At 45.2% G+C, this 22,927-nt stretch overlaps 1 protein-coding gene across 4 annotated transcripts in view; it reads left to right on the plus strand.

Annotated features, from left to right (window-relative positions):
- Positions 1-916: 916 nt before the first annotated feature.
- Positions 917-22,927, plus strand: part of Fam171a1 (family with sequence similarity 171 member A1) — a 114,153-nt gene continuing 92,142 nt past the window's right edge. The window contains exon 1 of one of the 4 annotated variants that reach the window (XM_048460923.3): positions 917-1,035. Coding sequence is in view for 2 of the 4 variants with exons in the window: in XM_087896360.1 (XP_087752486.1) it covers positions 5,161-5,257 (97 nt within the window). In the remaining 2 variants the exon portion in view is untranslated. Of the gene's footprint in view, positions 1,036-5,035; positions 5,258-7,938; positions 8,095-22,927 lie in introns of those variants that run through there. The other 3 variants (XM_087896360.1, XM_085699065.2, XM_048460922.3) reach the window with 3 other exon arrangements.

Consider the following 22,927-nt stretch of genomic DNA (forward strand, 5'->3'; position numbering starts at 1 on the left):
GGGAAGCTGCATGAAGGAAAGAAAGTTGTAGCTTGCTTGTCTAAGAAAGAAACACTCTGTAGGAAAAGTACAGGCTTTATGTACATATCTGAGCCCCACATAAGAGACCAAAATTAGTGTTCACCTAAATACAGAGGTCCCCCAACAGTGATCCCCTTACTTCTCATTTATTTAATCATTTGAGATAGGTTCTCATGCAGCCCAGACTGATCTCATATTCACCATGTAGCCAAGAATGATCTTGAATTCTTGATCCTCCAGACTGTCCCTCCCAAATACAGGGAGAAGAGGATACACCACCACATCCAGTGTTAGGCAATGATGGGGGATGAAACCCAGGCCTTTCTGCATGTTAGACAAACAATCTACCAACTGAACTACATCCATAGTCTTCTCCATTCTTTTTCCCCCTAATAGTTAGCGAATGAGTTAAGACTAAAATGCTAACCCCTTACAATTGGGTGCATGTAATTTAAACTGTAATAAAAGTACCAGCCCACAGTACCCCTCCATGCCACACTTCCTGACCTGCACAATACTCATAATAATTTAGCTATTGGCCAGCAGCTTCTGGTTCAGGGGTGGGGGGTCTGGGGCAGGGACTAGGAGAGGAAATGGGGAGGCATAATGGCTCTCAGAGTGGACTCAGACAATTAAAATCCCACCACAGGGGCGCCAACCCCAGGAAAGAGCTCGGTAAAACAAATAATCTTGTGCTAAGAAACCTTGACGCACAGTTCTAAAGTCAAGGTCTCCGGAAAATTCGGACAGGAAAAAGGTCTGCATGTAGCTTGCTTTCTTTTGGCACAAGCCTCAAAAACTGAAATAAAATACTGCACACTCAAGCGACTTCAAGTAAGTGCAGTCATAAGTCATTTCTGCTCAAACAATGAGCAATTTTAATAAGAGCAACAGGAAAAGTTCTAGAAGGAAAGAACACTCCCGACTTTCATTGTTCTGCTGACACGCCCTCTTAAGTACTTTTCTCCGTTCAGTTGCCGAGTGGGTGTCTGATGATCAGAACATGAGAAAAAGGTAAAACCAACTTCTTTTTATTCCAGTAAAGGATAAGTGTGATTATTTCATTCTTACATAAGGCTGGGTGCATGACTCGCAAATGTGTTCACTTGTGCAATGGCGCAGAATTTGTGTTTTTTTAGCCTCCCACCCAAGAACCTGGAAGATAGCCATGAGATGAGAGAACGCTTCTCTGGGCTGGCTTTCTTCTTGGCTTTGGGGACCGGCTGGCAGTGCTCAGTCTGCAATTCATTTAACCTCTTTCTGTGTCGCAGGAGCATTTGTAAAATAGGATGGGGTGGTGGTCCCCAAACTTCTTTTCTATGATTAGAAACTTTGTAAACCTCGATGTGGTTATGAAAGTACATAGACTTTAAAGGCCAGATTCTCCATGAGAGGGTCATTACACACAGTAACAGTAACACTACTGAAAACAACTAATGTCTGTACTTAGGACTGTAGTCTTTACTAAGATTCCTTGTTCCTTTAAATGTTCTAGCACTATACAGCAGCACACACACACCAGTGGCCTGAGCAAACAATAAGACTTAGAAAAATGATGTCGAACAGATGTGTTTATTCTTGGAAACATTATTTGAAATCATGATAAAGTCCTAAGCTATTACCAAAGGTCCTGTATGCTCCTTCCACAGTTTCCCAAACCGTAGCATCAGCAGTGCACCCTCAAAGCCCAGAAGTGGACACCAGCATCACACTGGGGACTAGTTTCAGATCGCACTGTGCCTGAGTTGTTAAAACATCTGCACACTGCTGGTGGTGATGAGCCATTTGCTTTCAGTTTGTTCTTGGAGGTGACATGCTATAGGCAGTTTGAACTTGCAATCAACAGACCTGTATTATATTTGTGGTAAATTATATAATAGCAATAAATCTTGTGTTCTCGTTTATAAAATAGAAACAATGTCAACGAGAGAAGTCATTATGAGTCTAGTGAGTGGCATATGCTGAGAACTCCCTGGACTGGGGTGTTGGCTTTGACAGTCGGGAAAGGGCTTGCCTTGTAAGCACAAGGGCCAGAACTCAGAACTGTGTGGTAGCACACACTGAGGGGGTCAGACCAGGGACCTCTGAGGCTTGCTGACCAGTCAGCTTACCCAAGTGTGTAATTTCCAGGAAAAAGTGAGTAGACCCTGTCTCCAAAAAACCTGAAGACTAAAGATGATGTGTTCATGTACCCATCACACATGTTTGCATGTACTCATAAAAACATCCTAAATTTGTAATTAATCAGGTGGTGTGTGTATGTGTGTGTGCGCGCGTGTGTGTGTGCAAGGGCAAGGTTGCCACGGTACATGTGGCAGTCAGAGGACAGTCTTAGGTGTGGTCTCTAGCCTTCCACCTTGCATGGTCTCTTGGTTTTTCTTACTCTGTACACTAGGCTAGCTAGCTCATGAGCTTCTGGAAGCCCTTCTGTCTCTCCTTCCCATCTTATCTTAGGAACTCTGGGAGTGTTGCTGAGTTCAGCTTTGAATGAGTTCTGGAGATTTAGACTCAGGTCCTCACATTCACATGACGAGCAGTTACCCATTGAGCCACCTCTTCAGCTCTCTAAGCACGTTCTAATGGATGAGTTTCGACTCTGGGGAGGTTTCATTTGAATTGCTCCTGTTAGCAGTAGCCACCCCCACCCCAGCCATCTAGTCACTCTGAACTCTGTGTCCCTGTGGGCTGTCTCCCAGGTAGGAGTTGAGGGCTCAGCATGCTTTCCACTTCCTTCTCCTCGCTAGGAGTTGGACTTGGAATACAGTAAGGTGGCTGTAATGCTAGGGTGAAAAGGAGATAGTGGGGCTGTCCCTAACAGCTGGGGTTCTTTCTGTCCTCCTGATTATCCTGTTACCTGAACAGGTATACAGTTTATACATACTGTAGCTTGGACCATGAAGGCGACTGTCAAACCCATATGGGCACAGCCATCTCCTAGGTTTTTATTGTGTATCACAAGAACTGGCTTATGAAAAGTCAACCGGGCAAGCACCATCCTCCATCGTCTCTCTGGTGCATTAAGTGCCTGCCATTACTGAATAAAACTTCAGCAATGAGCCTCCTTTGGGCCTCTTGTTCTGGAAGCAGTTCTCAGCACACGGGCGACTCTGGAGTAGATTTCCTCAGAGCTGAGGTCCCCAGCAAGGAGACTGTGGGAGTCACTGCAGTGCTGGCTGGGGATGCATTAGAGGGAATGGGTGGGCATGAGGGCTTTATGGGGGGGCACACAGGCAAGACTATGTAGATAGAAAGGGAAGTTATGCTAACAAGGGTGGTGTTCTTTGATGCAGGGCAGTCTGGAGATTCGTGCAAATTTGAGCTCTGACTGTGGAACAGAACTGATTTTATTAGACTGTTCTGCTGCTGCTTTGTTTGTTTTTGGTCTTTTTTTTCTTTTCTTTTTCTTTTTCTTTTTTTTTTTTTTTTTTTTTTTTTTTTGGCTGCTGTGATAAAATGCCACAACAAAAGCTACTTAGGTGAGAAAGGTTTATTATAACCCACAGTTCCAGCAGGGATGCCACGGTGGCAGAAGCTTGAAGGAGTTCATCATATCACATCCATAATCAGGAACAGAGAAGAATAGACACACATTAGTGCTCAGTTCGTTTTCTCTGCTCTTAAACACTTCGGAATTCTCGTGCCTAGGGAATGGTGCCATTCACAGTGGGCAGATCTTCTTACCTCAATTAACACGGTCAAGATTGTCTCCCATAGCCATGCTCATAGGCCAACCCAACTAGACTAACAACACACACACACATACACACTCCGCCTTCCTTCCTAGACAATTCTAGATTGTTAATTGGCTATGGCTATAGTCATCACAGCCACTGTAGTGCTGTGTGCACAGGTTCCTTAGCCTTCTTTAGTTTCTATTTTCTCATTTGTAAATAGAATGATCTCTGTCTTTGCTTTTCAGAGACAAGGTCTCACTGTGTAACTCGGCCTAACATTGAATGTGAGAGCCTCCTGCCTCAGGTTCCTGATTGCTGGGATCACAAGCACAGGATACCACACCAAATCAATTGTGGAGTGTGACAAAGATTCTCTGATTAGGTCTTTGATCGCCTGGGATCACCTGTTCCCTTTTTGTAAAATTTAAGTTTAGTAAACTTCTTCTATCATGAATATGCCATCACCCCAGATATCTGGGCATGCTTCACAGACCCACAAGCGAGGTCTGCCCTCACTGACCTGCCTTCAATAAGAGTCCTCCTGGGTGATGTTAGCTAGATCCCTATCCCTAAATCTACACACACACACACACACACACACACACAGAGAGAGAGAGAGAGAGAGAGAGAGAGAGAGAGAGAGAGAGAGAGAGAGAGCGCTAGCTCCTTGGTTATAAACAATTGTTTGTCTGCGCTGAGTTCCAAGTTCAGCAGACTACTACAAAATCCCATTGTAACAGTCCCCCTTGAGATGCTCCTGAATATTCTTCCCCATTGTGTTTTAACACGCCATTGATTTTTTTTTTCTTTCTCTAATAAAACAAAGGTGAGGAGGGGGAGAAATCACCCAGGCCTCTATCAGGAAAACGTACTTATCCTTCCCTCCTAAAGTTACACAAACAGGACTGAACCTGTGGCGTTGGGCCTTCTGCAGTCGGGTTTAGATATTAATTTTATTGCCCTACCTGTAAGACTGGCTGTCAAATCTACCTTGGGGGAAGTCAGAATAGTGACTCGGACAGCTGCAGGATGGAAGGTCACACCCACGTCTCCAATGCTTCCCTTGTACCCGCAGGTAATCGAGCAATGACGTCAAAGACCTCGGGCCTGCGGGAACCGCCGCAGGGAATGGGAGCCCCGGGGCGCGCAGCAAGGGGGTCAGAGGACGCGGGGGGACTCCCGCAGCGCGGTGGCCGCCAGGTGGCACCACGGGCCCGGGGCCCAGACGCTCCCGCGGGCGCGGGGCGGGGCAGGAAGGGGTTAAGACTCCGGCAGAGCGGCCGCGGCGGTCGGGGGAAGCCCGGCGCGGGGCGCGGAGGAGGGAGCGGCCGGCTGCGGGGCCCCGGCCAATCGGGCGGCTGGCCGGGCGCGCGGAGCCACAGCGCCATGGAGGGAGGCGCGGCGCCCGGCCGCCCGTGACCGAGAGTGGCGAGCCCAAGCGGCCCGCGGCGCCCGCGGCGCGGAGATGAGCAGGTCCGCCGCGCTGCTGCTTTGCCTGCTCGGCTGCCACGTTTGGAAGGCGGTCACCAAGACGCTACGGGAACCCGGCGCGGGAGCCCAAGGTCGGTGGGCGGCGGCGGCGGGGCCGGGGGCCGCTTTTGTGTCGCGCCCGGGCCTGGCGCGGCAGCGGTGGCGGCTGGACCCGGGCCGCATTGTGGCGGAGGCCCAGCAGCTCGACCTGCACCGCGGTCCTGCAGCCCCCCCACGTCGCGATACCCGGGGGGCGGCGCCGCCTCGGGAACACGCTGGGCCCGCGGCGCAGATGCTCCCTGGGGATCTGGGTGGCACCAGCTGCTCTGGCTGCCGCTTAGGTGGCAGTCGCTGGTGACTCTTCTGCTTACAGCTGAGGTTCTTTCCTTTATGCATGACTCGGACACGCGGCTCCATAGCCCCTGCCGCGGGAGAGGGCGACGTGGGGCTGGCTGTCTCCCTCTGCTTCCCTCTCTGGGGTCCCCGGAGCTCTAGTCCTGGAGTCCCAGCATGAAGGCTACTCCCGGCCCTTTTGTTGTAGCAAGGAGGGGTTGGCCGCCGCCCCGGGGTGCCCCCTGAGCCCTGGCGACCCGAGGTCTGCTGCGGCAGTTTAGGAAAGTTTCGGGGTCTTCTCCCCCCCACCCCTTATCCTACGTGGTTTCCAGACCTTTAGGGATTTGTTAGGCAGCCACAGGAATCATCGTGAGAAGAGAAGAGAACTGGAACTGGGAAGCCCTAATCACTTAAAACCATTTCCATGTCTGTCTGTCGCCAGCTCCTGCCTTTTGTCTAATCTTTGGCCTCTTGCATATTTGCTTTCCAGCCGCACAAGTAACGTGGTCGCCACCAAGAATGGCCACACGTTGAAAAAATAAAATCAGAATTTATGTGAGGACAATCCTGGAGCTTCCTTGACATGATTTTGTGGGGACAAAGTCTAGGGTTTCTCTGTTGCTGGCCTTTTTCTGAAGAGCAACTAAGGCCAGCAGATGAGCATCTGTGAACCTATCCAGGGCACCTCTTGCCGGGGGTTAATTTGGTTAGGGAGGGGCCTTCGTTGTGCTTCTGTGAGCTCCAGCAGGCACTCAGACCCTTGCCAAGATTCCTGATTCATGGCAGAAAGGTGTGTGCCCTGCTAACTTAGCCCTACAAGCTGAATGAAGGAGCGCTCATCCCGGTATCCTGTTACCGGTTCTGACCATTCTTCCACCCTTTGGAACTTGGGACCGGGGACACCCTGACTTCCACAGGATATCTTGCTGGTTTCTGTTGACAATCTGAGTTTGGTTAACGATGCTGAGGGTTTTCCTATGCAGTGCTTGCTGAATCGTTGGCTGGCATCTTTTAAATGCATTGCTGCACCACAGTTGACAGTAAGATATGACCGTTAGGAATTGGGTGTGTGAATTTAGTATGTATATTCTGGAAGGAAGGCATTGACAAGGTACCAAAAGACCCATAAGTCTCTGTCGGAGGGGGTATTACGACATTAGGTCATCAGCACTGAATGATAGCCTCTCTCATTTATACCCCACTGCTTTTTGAATCAGCTGTTTTAATGAATGATACTTGTGCCTCAATGAGGTCATTATTTTCTGAGGGCAGGTTGGTTGTGTGTGTGTGTGTGTGTGTGTGTGTGTAGTTGAAATAGTAATACATGGAAATAATGAATTCATACATTTATAAAATAGGAAAAGGCATGGCTTCAATTGAAAAAAATCATGGAGGGGATAAAAACCCTATTGGTTTCAGGTCTAAGCCTCTGTTTTTATTAAGGTCTTACTGCTAAACCTCTGGAAATGGACTTTTCTGTGAAGCGAGAGAGAAATGACCAGCCCGTGAGACTATTTATCCTTGTCTAGGTATATCCCAGGGTTTCAGCGGAACGTGGATACTGTTCCCTTTGGATTTCCTTCTTATTTGCTGTTTCCGGTAAGGGTGGCGTTTTCAGGTGTCAGTCTCAGCACCTGTATCAGAAGTCTCTGTCGCACCACCTGACACCTGGATTTTGAGCTAGTGGGTCTTTAAGGAAGTGGGCGATTTCTCTTGTCATTTGAAGGTAACTTTAACTCGCCGGGTTCGTCAAAGCTTCTTGCTGTCTGTCTTTCTCCAAACATAGTCGGTTTCTGTTTGCTCTCTCTCCTAGATCTGTATACAAGCAAGACGAGCGCTAGCTCTGATTTCACTGTGCATATGGAAGCCAGTTGCGCGTTTGTTTGGCACAAATTTGTTAGTCAGTGCTGGATGGGGAAGAAGTTGAAGATACTGAAGTATATAATACCACGATGTAGCCTGAGGCCCTTTTATCTGCGTGTATTTTAGGGAGTTTGTATACTTCCTCTAAAGGCCAATTTTTGAAGAGCTTTGCTTTCTTTACAGAAATGAGCTTGAACAGACATTGTATAGAAACAGGGCTTGGCGATTACCTAAGGAAAACTACTGAAACCTCGAACACACAGAAGCCGTCCACGCTAGGATTACAGCTAGTTCCCAGGACTCGACGGTTCCTCCCTTAGTAAGGGAAGCTTTGTCGTGATATCCGGGGAAACGATCATCTACAACATTTCCTGCTATTTCTTTGCTCTAGAAATAGTCATGATAAGATTTAAGGGTTGGCTTCCCTCGCTGTAGCTGCTTTGAGTCTGCAGAGTGACTTACGGAATGCCACAGTTAGTGGCCACGTGACTGGCTGTGACTCTAAACTCTCTGGAGTATGACTGGCTGTTTTTAGATGTTTCCTCTGCATTGTTCCGCAGTAGATAGGATCATTTTGTGGGAACTTTGCAGGAGGCATTATTTAAAAGAGTTGATCAACCGCTCTGTGTCTCGTCCAAAACCACATCTTCTCCAAAGATGAGCCATGCAGAGGTACTCTACGGGATGCCATTGTGAAGCCGGACACATGTGCCGGAAGAAGACTCAGCATTAGGTGAGGGACTTGGTGTTTAGGCTCTTGTCATTTCACCTTTATTTTGTTATTATCTGACAGAAAGGTATTTTGTAGCGATATATTAACTTTTTCTTCATCTTGGAAAATCTACCATATGCTGGAACATTTGAGAACATGCTTAGCTCCTTCTCTTTCCAAGAGGCCTATTTTTTACTGAACTTGAACTTCAGTTCAGAATAGCATGTTCAGATGAGAGACAGGGAAGCAATGGATGAATGGGAGTGGGGGTGGCTATCAGGAAGAGCAGCCAACATGCTACACTCCTTCCTTTCCTTAACCTAAGACTGCAGTTCTAAACGCAACTCATCCGGGAACAGAACGCGGTTGGACTTACCCAGCCCACTGGGTTTTAAAAGGAGGATACATTTTTTCCACCTCACGCTTCTACACCTTAAAGTCTAGTTGGAAAACAAATGAGCTAGACGATATCACTGCTGTCCTTTTGATGTACTTGGCCACGCATCTGTGAAGTAAGGCGAACTACTCACGGGACAGAAAGGCTGGCTCCTGACAGTCGGCCATGCCCACTTCGAGGTATGTCAGGCTGCCCACAGTGCGCAATGGAAGCTGTAGTAAGGACAACACAAGCACACAACACCTCACTCCATGCTTCAGGAATGTGGAGATGGGAGGAAGAAGGCCTCTTGGGCAGCAGATATTTGAGCCGCCAAAACATAGATTAGGCGGCACTGGTGCTGTAGTGATTTCCAGTCTCGGTTTGAGGCCACAGATAACGCCTCTGGAGGCAGTTAGCTGAAGCTCTCTTATGTTGGGTAATCTACTTGGGAGGGTAAGATTGTCACGTGCATGTCTAATATAGTCATCAAATATTTTAAAACCCTTGATTTTTCATAAAATGTAAAAAGACAACCTCCCGTGTGAAAACTACAAGATGGTCTAGAATTGTGGCAAGTCGCAGCTAGAATAGGAAAGAAGGCCTGGGGGACAGATGCTTGGCAAGTGAGTTTGTTAAAGCCAGTGTCCCTGTATGGCCTGTCTGTCCTGCGTTCAGCTCTCCCCCGCCACCCCCCCCCCAGGAAAGGAGTCTGAGTTGAAGGAGGAAGGACACACCTATTTTAAAATCAAATGAGTACCCTCATTTGCTTAGACTTCTTTTCTTGAGCTTAGGATTTGAATAGGAAAAAAAAAATACTGAATTTGTGATGGGAAAACGATTTTTTAAATGTCACCCTGGAAGGGCTGAACGAAAGACACTGGACACTAGTTAAAGCTGTGCTGTGTCCCTCCGGTGACTCACATCAGTAAGGCTTCAGATTTCAAGACCAGTCTCAGTGGATAAAGGTTCAGCTGTGTGGAGTAGGGCTGATCCCTGGTCGTTCCTTTGCACCAGTATATTGTCCTGATAAAGAGGCCGACAAGCGGTATTTCCTAATGGAAATTTATCTCACAGAAGAAATTAAACCTTGTGAACATTATGTCTGGATATTTTCTTAGTAGTGACATTTGCTATTTTGCTAATTATTTATTGACCATTATTATCATTTTACAAGTAATTTAGTTGAGGACTTTGTTGGGTCATTGATTATACTTTCTTATTAATGAAGTTTTAGAAAGTGTACTTATAAAATTTAGATCCAGAGCAGGCCTCCCAGGGCTTGTGCGATTAGATTGGATGCACAGGCTGGTCTGTGATCTGAGCTCTCCTGCCTTTATTACTTACTCTTGCTACCTCTGCAGTCCCTTTTCCACCAAAAAAAATAAATAAATAAAACTCGTGCCTGAATGTATAGTATATATATATGTATGTGTTTGTGTGTGCGCACACACATGTGCACATGTGTGGAGGTCAGAGGCCAGCATCAGGAGTCTTCTTCAATGGCTTGCCACCTTATTTTTTGAGGCGGGGTCTCTTCCTGAACCTGGAATTCACTGTTTCGCCTAGACTGACTGGCCAGCAAGCCCCCAGAATCTGCCTGTCTCTACCCCTCCAGTTCTGGAGTTGCCAAAACATGCTACCGCGTCTCACTTTTTACATAGCTGCTGGGGATCCAGACATCAGGTCCACATGCTTGTATGACAGGCACATTACCTCCTTAGCCACCTTCTCAGCTCTGTCATGACGTACCTGTAGAACCCAGAGATAAGGGTGTGGATGCCGGGTGGCGCGTCTATGGTATAGGCTGGATCTTGCCTGCGTCAGGGAACAGAGGCTGTCTATCCTGAGACTATTTCAAAGAAGGAGAAAACGGCCGTATTAGTTAATACTGTGCCACTATGACTAAAATACCTGTCGGAATCAAGCAAAGAGAGGTTTATGTTGGCTCATGTTTTCTGAGAGGCTGAAATCATTATGATGGGGTGGGGAGAGTAGGGCCACTCAGTCTGCAGCGGTGGGTGGGAGCGTGACGTGTTTTTCACGCCACGGTAGGCCAGAAAGAGCAGTAGTTAGACAGCAAGCAAGGGCTGGCCTGTCACCTTCAAAGACCCCTTGTGACCTGCTTCTGCCAGACAGGCCCCACCTCCCAAGGACTCCACAGCCTGTCATCAACATGACCAACTAAGAAAGAAGCATTCAAAGCACAAGCCAGAGGGGTCATTTTAGGTGCAAACCCTGACTGCTGAGCACATGTGTTTCCCCCCCCCCTTCTCAGGAAGTGTTTGGGGGCAGGGGGCTTTAGAATTCGGCATAGAAACACACAAGGAAAACATAAGGTGGCTTATGTCATACCGAAAACTGTGTGTAGAAGTGGTACATTTAAAACTGATTTCTTTCTTTCTTTTTTGAATTTTTAATTTTTGACCTGAGCGCTTAGAGTGAGGCTTTAGAAATTAGCTGTGATTTAGTAAATTCTCGCAGTTGTAAATATTTATGGTATTTCCATCACACTTAGTATTTTACCAGTGTATTAGAAACAGGAACCCTCATAGGAAAAAGTAGCAGTGATAGGCTAGCATGGTTAGGTGCTTGCTACCATGCGGCACAATCTCATGGGTTATCGTGTGAGGCCCCAAGGATTCACCGATCTCCACCTCCCCAGGTCTGGGGTTACATGTGGCAACTGGTACACCCAGGCTTTTTATATGGGTTCTGGGGATTTGAACTCAGGGCATCATGTTATATAGAAAGACCTTTGCAAACCAAGCCATCTCCCGAGCCCCTCCATGTATCATTTTCCTTAATTAAGAATGTATACCATTCTCATTTTATAGAAAAAGAATGTGGGGCAGAGGCAGCAAACCACTTTCCCCAAATCACACAGAGATTCATAGTATCCACTGGGTCACAGGAGGCTGCCCCTCCTTTACCCTCAGACTGTGTTCCTGTATGACTGGTGGGGAGGAACAGATTTAATTTTATACAGTTTCGGTCATCATACTTTGCCAGTGTGAATAAGAGGTTCTTAATGGTAGAGATAGTTTTTATGAAGACAGACAAGTATGGTCTGTGTGGCCCCTCTTTGACCTATGGAAAGTGACCTTCAACAGACATTGGCTGAGTAGCTCCTAAGAGCTAAGCTTGGATCCAGATGTGAAGAGATAAGAAAGTCATATAAATAGTTCCCAGGGGCCCTTGAGGGAGGTCTGTAGAGCAGGGTGTGATTGTGGGTTGGGAGAATCTTCTGGCTTGGTTTCAAAGCCCCATTAGCGTTTCACAAACAGTTTTCATAACAAGAGAAATGTGTTTGACCCCAACTGTTGTGGGGTGGGGTCAGGAAGTGTGTGGGCCCCTCTGAAGTGTTCAGGTGAATCCTTAAAGCTGAAGGAGATGCCTTTCTCTCCTCAGAGTGAGGAGAAACGAACCACTGCAATTAGCTTTTGGATATACTTACGAAAGCGTAACCATTTTCTTTCTAAAACAAACGTTCTACTTCCCTTTTGTTTGTACGATGACCCCAAAATTAATTCTTACAGAAATGGTGGTTCTATGTAAGCAAAAAATTGTTTTCTAACCTGCTTCATGGAAAGAATGTTATACTGAGTACTTAAACACCCTAGATTCTACCGTCGACACCTTACCGAGTTTGCTTTATTTGCCTGTGATCGACATACTGTTCTCTCCATCCATTGATCTTGATTTTTTAAAAATGCGTGAACATGTCTTTGGTGTCATTCGTCTTCTTTTCCCAAGTACTTCAACATGTATATTTTTAGCACTGAGTATTTATTTATTTATTTTTCTCATAGGCAAATTTAAATATGAGGAAATATATGATTTGCTTAACATTTGCAAACACCTGTGCACCTCAAGCCCCTCCCAAGGTATAAAATATTATTATCATTCCAGGAGGTCCCTCATTCTTTGTCCCAGCAAGTCCCTGTCTCTGACACTCGAGAGCATCCTTGGTTCTGGTCCTTTTCCTACCATAGATTATTTTGCTGTTTTCCTAGAACTTTAAGTAACCGAGACTAGATAGACCATATTCTGACATCTGCAATTCATCAGAACAATTTCTGAGGTCTACCATGTATCGCAATACAGTCATTTCTTTCTTTATTGCCAGTTTTCCATTCTATAGCTATTGTAGATTTCTCATCCCTTCTTCTACTGATGGGTACTTGTCCTGACTAATTTTGTGCCAACTTGACACAAGCTAGAGTTATCTGAAGGGACCTGAGATCCGGCCGTAAGGCATTTTCTTAATTAGTGACTGATAGAGGAGGTTCCAGCCCATGGTGGGTGGTGCTATCTCTGAGTTGGTGGCCCTGGGTTCTATAAGAAAACAGACTGAGCTAGCCAAGAGGAGGAAGCAAGCCAGTAAGCAGCGTCCCTCCATGGTCTTTGCATCAGCTTCTGCCCCCAGGGTCCTGCCCTGTTCCAGTTCCTGGCCTGACTTCCTTCAGTAGTGAGCTGCAGTGTGTAATCTGAATAAACCCTTTCCTCCCCAACTTGCTTTCAGCCACAGTGTTTCCCTGCAGCAACAGAACCCTGACTAAGGCAGTGCTCGTCATTTCTAGTTTTGTCTCTAAATGTGGTTTGGACGAACATTTTACAAAATTCTTTTGTGTGCACGGTTTTCATTTCCCTTGAGACTATACTTAGAAGTCACTGGGAGGATGGCTCAGTTAAGAAAGTACTTGCCAAGGACCTGAGTTTGGTCCCCAGACCCAACATAAAAATATATGTAATTATAATTCCAGAGCAGGGGAAGTGGAGACCGGATGCTCTCCAGGGCTTGCTGGCCAGCCAGCCTAGACCAGCTGATGAACTCTAGCCCAGTGAGAGACTCTTCCTCAAGGAAAGTGGACGATGTTCCTGAGGATGACACCCAACGTTTCCCCCTCACCTTCATACACAAGCACATACATGCATGCACATGCACACCTACACACACTTTCACATTCACATACATATACATAATTGCACATATGCACACACAAACTTGTGCAAGAATGTTTTTAAAAGAGGATTGCTTGTTTAGGCAAATGTTTATTTTCATAAGGAAAATTCTAGAGCTTTTTTAAAAATTGATTTTTATCTTTATAGTCTCTTTTGTAAAATGTACAAATTGTTCTCTTGTTCTCTCCATACTTGCTATTGTTCATCTTTTTTTTAATTTTAGTTTTTTGCGGACATGTATCTTACATATATTTGATGAAATATATGTAGTGTATATATTTTACTTCCCAGATATAAATTGCTTGAGTTTTTGATGTGCTGAAGCATTTTTAGAAACCAAAATTCAAATGGGTAATTTACATTTATAAATAAATTTATATTTATTTTCAGTGACATGGAATGTAAATGTTTTTTCTTTGATGTTTAATTACTTCTATGATGCTATCAAATTATCTAGGTAACTTTCTTGTCTGGTCATGTAGAATCACTTCATCACAAACTTGTCAGGTAAGCTGTTGTGTGGGTGTAGGTGTACAAGAGCCTGTGTACACACGCACGTGTGCGTTCACCTGTGTGTGACCTCATCTAGGATGGAGAGGCAGTGCGACAGGGGCAGTTTGTGGCTGTCTCAGTGCTGTTTTCTTTCTTAAAAGACGCATGCTACCTAGGAGTGCCAGTTGCCACACTCAAAAAGAATCAAGATCTCTTCATGCCTAAGCAGTTTCTAGAAATTATTTGGGGTCTTCATGAACCCTTCTGGGTCATCAGTGTAATGAGTCAGTTCTTTAAAACATTCTGGTAGCTCTGAAAAGTTAAGATAATAGAGTTTTTAAGTGTATCCAGAACAGAAGGCAGAAGATTTGGCCCAGTCTTGAGGGACCAGGAGATGGTGTGTTCTGCAGCTATCCCCAAAGACTGGGTGCGTACTTTAGAATGGCGGCAGAGTGTGACTGTTTCCTTGTCTGTTGGTATGTTCCTGTATGATACCAGTGGCAACTCCTGAGCAAAGCTGAAGGGACCAGAGCAAGCCTGACATCCTGCATAGCGCCCCCCGGAGGGAGGTAGAGAAGTGATGTGCTGGAGGAGATCTTACTCAGCTCATGCATAGGCTAGGGTTTCTTTGGACCTCTCCTTGAGACTTGTAGCCACAATGCTGCCCGGCGCATTGCCTCAAAAACTTGAATGTATAGCCCTGATGCCACTTGGGAAGGCGGAGGGCTACCCCAGCACAGTGTGATATGGATGGGTTACTGCAGTGGCTTTATGCTCACGCGTTCACCATCCTGACAGGTGAACCCCCTCAGAACCACCAGTCACCTGCCCAGTGTGCACTCACCTCACTGTCGCTGTCCTAGGGGCTTTTACAAAGACAGTGCCCAGAGCTGATCGCATTAATTCGGAGTCACCATGGATATACTTGGCCTTTCTGCTGAGCACACCCAGCCGGGTGGGAAGAGCTATTGCAGTCTGCCATATTTGGATTAAGGAAGAAGTGGGTGCTGGAATCAGTGTCTTCTCTCTGCAGCTCTTCTTTCTAATTTCTTGGAGTCTTTCCTAACTGTTCTGCTTGTGAGCTTCCTACTTTTAGCTGTTTAGGAGAAAACAGCCCTGCACACAGAGTTCTATATATTGTCTTTCCAGTGGGGGCTATTTCTCAATGCCCTTTTGTCTGGCTTCTTTGGACTTTGCATAGACAGGTAGGATCAGTGGCATCAATAGTCCTCTGTTGCTTGTTGTTAAGACAGTATTTATAAAATAGAGGTGTTTCTTTTCTCAAGCATAGCCTCGGTGCTCATGAGGCAGGCTCTTCGGCTCCTTTCTCCCTGTGCAGTCCTACACACATCTGGGGTTTCAAGTGACAAGAAGTCCTGTCTTGGAGTTGCTAATCAATCTGACATCATTATACATGCACTTGATTCAAACCCATTCTCCCCAACACTGTCCTTTTGCCCACCCCCAGCTAGTTCCCTTCCACTACCTAAATAGTTTCCCTTACACTTCATTTTGTTGCCCTCTCTTTTCCCCTTGCTTAAGATCTCTTCCTCACTCTCTTGATCACTTTCTAGTTTCATGACACACACACACACACACACACACACACACACACGTATACATATATGTATACTTGTACCTTTAAACCTAGGTCCTTATTATGAAAGAACTCATGCAGCATGTCTTTCTTAGTCTGCATGTTTCTCTTAACACCGTGATTTTCATTTTTACGCAGGTGTCCTGATTTTACTTTTCTTTATGGCAGACTAAAATGCTGTTATGTCTATGTGCCACACTTGCGTTATCGCTCACCCGTGGATGGAGATCTAGGCTGGTTCCGCTTCCTTGATATTGTGCTGCAATGAACACTGCGCAAGGATCCCTGTGGTATGCAGTCCTTTGTGTGGATAGCCAAGAGGGGTATAGCTGGGCCATATGGAGATCTATTTTTAGTTTTCTGGGAAGCCTGCATGTGATTTTCATAGTGGCTGCACAAGTTCACATTCAAACCAGAAGTTTATATGGTTCCCGTTTCCCCATGTTCTCGCCGCATTTATTTTGTTTGTTCTCTTGACGATGACCATTCTGAATGGGGTGAAATGGAGTCTCAGAACAACATCAGTTCACGTTCTCCAACAACTAAGGACGGTGCACACTTTATGGCCGTTTTCCCCTTCGGGAACCTGTCTGTTCATTTCATCAGCTCATTTATTGATCAGATAATTTGCTCTCTGATGTTTAATCTTTGTGCTTTTTTATATATCCTAGATAGTAATTCCCTGTCTGATCTGTAGACAGAGTTATTTTTGTTTGTTTATTTTTGTTTTTTTCCCATTCTGTATGGTATTTCTTCACATTGGCGATCGTTTTCTTTGCTGTGTGGAAGCGTCTTAAATTCCATGCAGTCACCTTTGCCTGTTCTTAGGATTATCCCTGTGCAGGTAGAGCCTTCTTGAGGAACTCCTTGCCCGTGCCATACCTTTAAAGTGTTTTCCTTGTGTTGCCCTCCAGCAATTCCAACGTTTCAGGTCTTGCTAATACTAAGACCGTTTATCCATATTTAATTACTTTTTGTCCAGGGTAAGCTGTGTGGATCTGTAATAGCTTCATTACTTTATGTGTGGAAATTAGTCTTATCAGAACCATTTGTTAAAGAGGGTACTTTTCTCCATTATATGTTTTTGACATCTTTGTCAAAAGTTACTTGTCCAGGTGTGTTTCTGGATCCTCTGTTCCAGCCCATTGATCTACATGCCTACTTTTGTACGTGCTGTTTTGTTACCATGACTCTGTAATATAATCTGGGATCAGATGATGCCATACATTATCCTTTCTGCTTAGGGTCTTTTGTGATTATATGAATTATGGGATTTTTTTTACCCTGTTTCTGTGAAGAATGCCATTGGAGTTCTGAAATAGCTTACATTAGATATGTAAATCAGTTTTGGTAATACAGTCATTTCCCAATTCTGCCGATCCATAAACAGGATTTATAGGTACTTTTCGGCTATTATAAATGGGATTTTCTTTTCTATCTATTTTCTTGGTATATTCATTATTGGGATATAGAAAATGATACTGATTCTTCTCAATTTTGTAGCATATTACTTTGCTGAAAGTATTTATCAATTCTGAGAGCTTTCTGATAGAGTCATTGGAGTCTTAAGCATTGGATCATGTTTCCCCAGATAGGATAATTTTACTTTTCTTGTCTATATTTTTCTTCCTTGTCTTCTTGTCCTGAGACCTTGATATTGGATAAGAGTGAACAGAATAAATGCATTTGTCTCATTTCAGGTTTTAGAGAAACTATGTATACTCAGTATTTCTATATTTAGGTTTACTAAAGATTCATCATATATATAGCCTTTATTATATTTAGATATATACCTTCTATGTCCAGTGTCTTCAGGACTTTTATAATGAAGGGATGTTGAACTTCAACAAAGTCCTTTTCTGGAAAGACTCTTGCGATTTCTGTCATTAAATTGATGTGTGGTATTATTTATTGATTTGTGTGTGTGCTCAACTAACTTTGTGTCTCTGGTTTGGAAACAACTTGGTCACGATGTGTGGACTTGTTTTTGTGTCTGTGTTTCCCAGGGAAACAGGTCTGTAGTCTTCGGTGTTGTGTTGCTGCCTGGTTTTAGTTTCAGACTTCACGCAGAGGAGTGAGTAGTGTTCTCTCCCTTTCCATTTTATGATCTGTTTAAAGAGTACAGGTGTGAACACCCGTTTTAAAGTTTGTAAGAATTGGGTGGTGAATCTGTCCAGGGCTCTTTTTTTTTTTCTTCTTCTTCTTCTTCTTTTTTCTTTGTTGAAAGACTTCATAGTAAAGCTGAAAATCTCATTGATTGTAATGGTGAGTTGAATTCACTCATGCCCTCTTGATTCACCTTTGATGAGTAATCTATGTCTAGGAATTTGCCTGTTTCTCTTTTATTTTTTAATATGTTTGGAATATAACTTTCCCAAGTTTTCCCCAGTGATTGAATTTCAGTGGAATCTGTGTAACCCCCTCCCCAGCTTTCATCTCTATTGGTGTAGCAGCCGGGAGAAGAGACAGGTTTCGCTGTGTGGTTTATGGTAAGTGGGATCACACATCCAGAGTATTTGGACATTGCGAATTAGTCTTGAAGGATTGAACACAAGAGGATACTAAGTTAGTGGGCAGGAAAGGTGGGGTGAACTGGGAAAGAGTAAATTCTTCAGTGTGTTTGTGTTTGTGTAGTTTCTGTTGATTTTCAGTTTGATTGCACTATGGTCTGGTAAGTACAAGGAATTGTTTTGGTTCTTTTGTATCTGGTCAGACTTGATTAAGTCTGTTTTAAGGAATGTCCCATGGGCTCCTGAGAAGACTTTCTGTTCTGTTTGATAGATTATTTTATATGTAATTGCTAAGCCCATTTGATCAGTGGTATAATTTAACTCTGAAGTTTCTGTAAATCCCGGTCTCTGGCCTCCGTCTTTGGAGGCCCCTCCCCTGTGCCCGCCAAACATTGGCCCCTCCCCCGAGGAGGTCAGGACCACTCCCCCCAGACTATTTAAACTGCTCCCGGGGAAAGTCCCTTCCCGGTCTTCCCTCTTTCCCACCCCCTAGTGGTTGCGTTGGCGGCTTCCCTGTTGCCCTTGGGGCCACCCAAGAGCGCAGGAGTCCTATTAAACCTGGTTATCTTTTAATTTGGTTTCTTTTGATTTGGCTTAATTGGGATTTTTGCGTCAGCAGAGAGCTCGTGTTAGAAAATAATTCCTACAGTTTCTTTGTTAATTTTTAGTTTTGCTGACCTCTCTGGAGGTGAGAGCAGGGAATGGAAATCACCCACGGTCATTGTGTCAGAACTGTCTGACCTTTGATGTCCGTGAGTGTTTATTGGATAAAATTCAGAACCCCAACATTTGGTGCATAGTTATTAAGCCCTCTTAATGGATTTCTCCATTTATTGCTATGTAGTTAATTTCTTTATCTCTTCAGACTGATTTTGGTCTTCAGTATACTTTATCAGACATAAGAATCAGAGCCCCAGCTTGTTTCCAGCTTCCATTCCCTTGATAGATGTCTTCCATCCTTTGACTGTCGGTCTGTCAGTCAGCAGCCATCTTTATCTTGGAGACAGTAGACATTTGGATCTAGTTTTTTAATCCAGTCTTCAAGTCTGCATCTTTTTGTTGGTGAGTTGAGGCCATTTACATTTAAGTTTACTATTGAGAGCTGCTTGTGGTTTCCTCTAATTTTCCTGGCTGTTTTCTCATTGTTTGGAGCGCTTGTCCTGCACTCCGGTAGCTGACACTGTCTCCCCACACTGTGTGGAGTATTCCTGTAAGATCCTCGCCAGTGCTGCTCTGGTGTTCATGAATCACATCGATTTGTGATATCTTGAAATGCCTTTATTTTCCTGTCAGTTTCATTGCATTTGTGTCTGTGTATATCTGTGTGTGTGTACATCCACATGCATTCACACACATACACATGCGTGTGCACACACACAAATGCATGGACACAAAGAAAGCAAAGCTTTTGGATGCGGCTTGTGCTTCCCCGCCCCGCTGAGGAGCTGCAGGTGTCATTGTCCTCCCGTTCTCCACTCCTCTCTTCACCTTGTCACTTCCTCGGTAGAGTCCAGAGCTCCTCCTCTCGTTATCTCATTGGAAGAGGTTTTTTTGTTGTTGTTGTTGTTATTATTGTCTGTTTTGCTTTATTTGTTTGTTTCTTATTCTGACTCTCTCTTGGAGTCACCCAAAGTCAGCTGCTATCCTGCCCTCTATGTAGAAGTCTGGGTTGTTCTTGTCTGATACGGAGGAAATCTGTCATTATTTCCACTTAGATAAGCAAAGCAACATTAGAAAAAAATGTTAATCTGTTATTCTAAATATTATAATATGAGATGACAGCGCTGGCTCTTTCCGGATGGCTTGAAAGAAGTTACTTGTGCTTATTGTCACATGGTTTTCTAAGCATCCCCGTTGAGTCAGAGGTTGGAGGGGAAGGGTTTGGATGCCGCCTTTGAACGGGATTTTCCGCTTTTTGCCCTGCTGGTTCAGCTCCGAGCTTGGTTCCCTCCCATCTGCTCTCCGTGTTTTTTGCATATGTGATAAGGCATATGGTTGAGGGATGGAAAAGTCAACGCATGCAACTGGTGAGGGTGGAGGACACTGTGTGTACAGTCTGGCCGAGTTAGCAGCCCATCTGGCCGAGCACAGAGAGCCCTTTTAGCGAGCAGCTTCCCTCCTGGGCCCGCGTGGGGAGCCCCTCAGTCCACATTTTGTCCAGAGGGTCCAGTGTGGCAACATCAAAATGAAGGCTCTCTTCTCTAAATGGTTCAGCACAAAGTGCAGGCCCTGGTGTGATTTTACAGACACCTTTGTTTTCTTTTGCTGTAGACTTGAAGAATGTTAATGACCTGAAAGAGAGAGTGAGCTTCTTGCTCATCTATCTCTTGACGAAGCAAACTAGTCTAGATCCTTTACCTCCTCCCCACCAGTGTCTCACTGGACTGCCAGATTGACCTTGAACTCCTGACCTTCCTGCGTTAGGCTTCCTGGTGCTAGGGTTCCAAGTGTCACCATGCCCAGCTTCTGGGGGGCTTTTAATGTACACTTGTATCTTCTGTGGGATTGACTTTGGAGCCTGGAACTTGGGCTTTTCGTTGGACTGAAAATTAATGAAAGACTCTTACTGTACGCTTTCCCCGTGACTGAAGGTTTTCTTCACCATCTGGACTCTTGTTTGCCTTTTTAAATTAAAAAATAAAACCACTGCCTATGCTGTTAACAGTGCTAACAGATTAGTGGATGAGAAGTAGATGGTGCATTAACTATTAAAGGTAAGCAGTCTCCATCGCTACCTCCTGTGTGCTAAGTAAACAGGAGAGGGCTTGCTGGGGTTTTGAAGCAGGGGTTTAATTCATGTGCATACGTTAGAAAAAAAAACATTCTAGAGTGGGACTTCTCCCTAGCAGATTTCATTTCTAAGCTCAAACTCCTTCAAGTCCACAAGAGAAGGGGTTAGCAGGACTCTTTGAGTCAGGCACATCTAACTTTATTCTGCTCATTTCCTTGTGGCTTGTGAGCCTTGTTTATTTGTCTGACACAAAGATATATCAACGTACTTTATGTACTTTGGCCAACAAAATCTCTGTATCAATATTATAAGTGTGCATGGGCCTTGATAGACCTCCACATCATAATCTGTTCTGCGCCTCGCCATCCTACAGCAATCTGAAAGATGTCAGTCCTTTTCCTAATGAGAAAAGCGTGACTTGAGGTCTTGGGGTACACTGGGTGGAGGTGACAGTTCTTCATGTGTCGTTCTTGTCCTGTCTCCCACATGCTGTCTTCACGGCTTAAGCACCCGCCTTCTACATGGGCGACCGTTCTGAGCCCCGTGGTTCCTCGGCAGCACTCCCTGCTGCTTCTCAGTGCAGCTCAAAGGTTCATGGAAGTGTGAGCAGGCACTTGGCATATCCCAGCTCTGGGGACGTCGAAAATTAACACCTAGTCCCTGCTTTCTAGGAACTGAAGCTCTCTTGGGGGAAGCAAAAATAAAAATAATAAAGAATCCAGTGGGATAAAAGCCCTGTTGGTAAGAGCATGCCATACAGAGTGAGTGGGGAATGGCAAGGATGGCTGGGGTGGGGGGAGAGCATAAGACAGGATGGAACACAGTGAGTGGGGAATGGAGGGGGTGGGGAAGGGACAGCATAAGACAGTAGCTCCAGCAGGGTTCACATTAGTCATGTAGGGGAGAGAGACACCCTTTCCATGGGCCATAGTATTATTTGTTTGAAGTGTATTTGGATGGAGCATGAAGGTTTTGACATCCTGACATCTTCCACTGCCAAGATGTCTACATTATTACATTTTAAAGTATTACAGAAATAATAGTACCTGGGGGGGGGGTCTGAAAAGTAGCTCAATGGATAAGTGCTTGCAGCAGAAGTGTGAAGATCTGTATTTAGTTTCCCAGAACCTGCCTGAAAAGCCTGATGCTGCAGTGCACACATCTGTAATCCCAAGCCTCCTGTGGTGAGTAAGGAAGCCTGAGCAGAAGCTCTCCAATCAGCTAGTCTGGGTACACAGCAGCGAACATCCGTAGAGCTGGTATCAAGCAAGGTGACAGGCAAGGACTGCCACTCAGCTTTGTCCTCTGCCCTCCACAGGCACACTGGTGTGCGCATAGTGAGACTCACGCAGAAGCATACACATATGAGAGGGAGAGAGAATACTTTGTTTTCATTCTCTTTTTCTGCAAAGTAGCCAACCGTTAAGGTTCCTAGTCAACTCAGTGGGTAGTGCGTGGCAGTCTGAGCCCGTGACCTCGTTGCCCTGCCTGCTTGGCCTTCCTCTTTCAAGTCACTATAAATCTTCTTTGTCTATTTGTGCTTGTTGGTTGATTAATCTTCAACCAGATATTCTAACATCAAAGCGTCCTGCTCTTGCACTTCCCTCAGTCCTGGCCTCTACTAGTGACGCGCCATTTACTCAGAATGTAATTAGTTGTTGTCCCAGTGACTGGCAACTGATCTCTTTCTTTCCTCATTCTTGTTCTTGGCTGTTCAGTTGAGTTCCCTGGGAGGTGTCCACATCACAGCTAACAGAAGGGCACAGAAAGTTCAGCCCCTTTCAAGCAAACTCAAGGGGACCCTGGAAACCATAAAACGGTTGAGTGAAGCTGCGGAGGCCCAGTTTATATAAGGGTTATCAACTATGCAATGTTTGCCTTCTTAAGTCTTCAGATATTTATGATAAAGAAGCTGGTATTTAGTGTCTTGGTGGTGAAGGAGGGATTTGGCTCCAGGGGAAGGGCTCCTTTGGGGTCTTTGTGGATCCTTCCCAGGAGGGAACAGCTCAGTGTAGGGCATGGCCTCTTGGTAGTCAGGAGTGAACTGGTCTCCCTTTCATTCTCTTGGCTTGGAGGAGTTGAGTGGGAAGCAGAGCACTGCAGGGAGAGCCTGTGCCTAAGTGCTGGTCATTATTCTTGCTTTTACTATGATTCATGGAGCCCTGTTTGACAGGCACTGTAAA

The sequence above is a fragment of the Myodes glareolus genome, chromosome 14 (genome assembly GCF_982192425.1).
Source record: "Myodes glareolus chromosome 14, mMyoGla1.1, whole genome shotgun sequence".
NCBI classification, from domain to species: Eukaryota; Metazoa; Chordata; class Mammalia; order Rodentia; family Cricetidae; genus Myodes; species Myodes glareolus.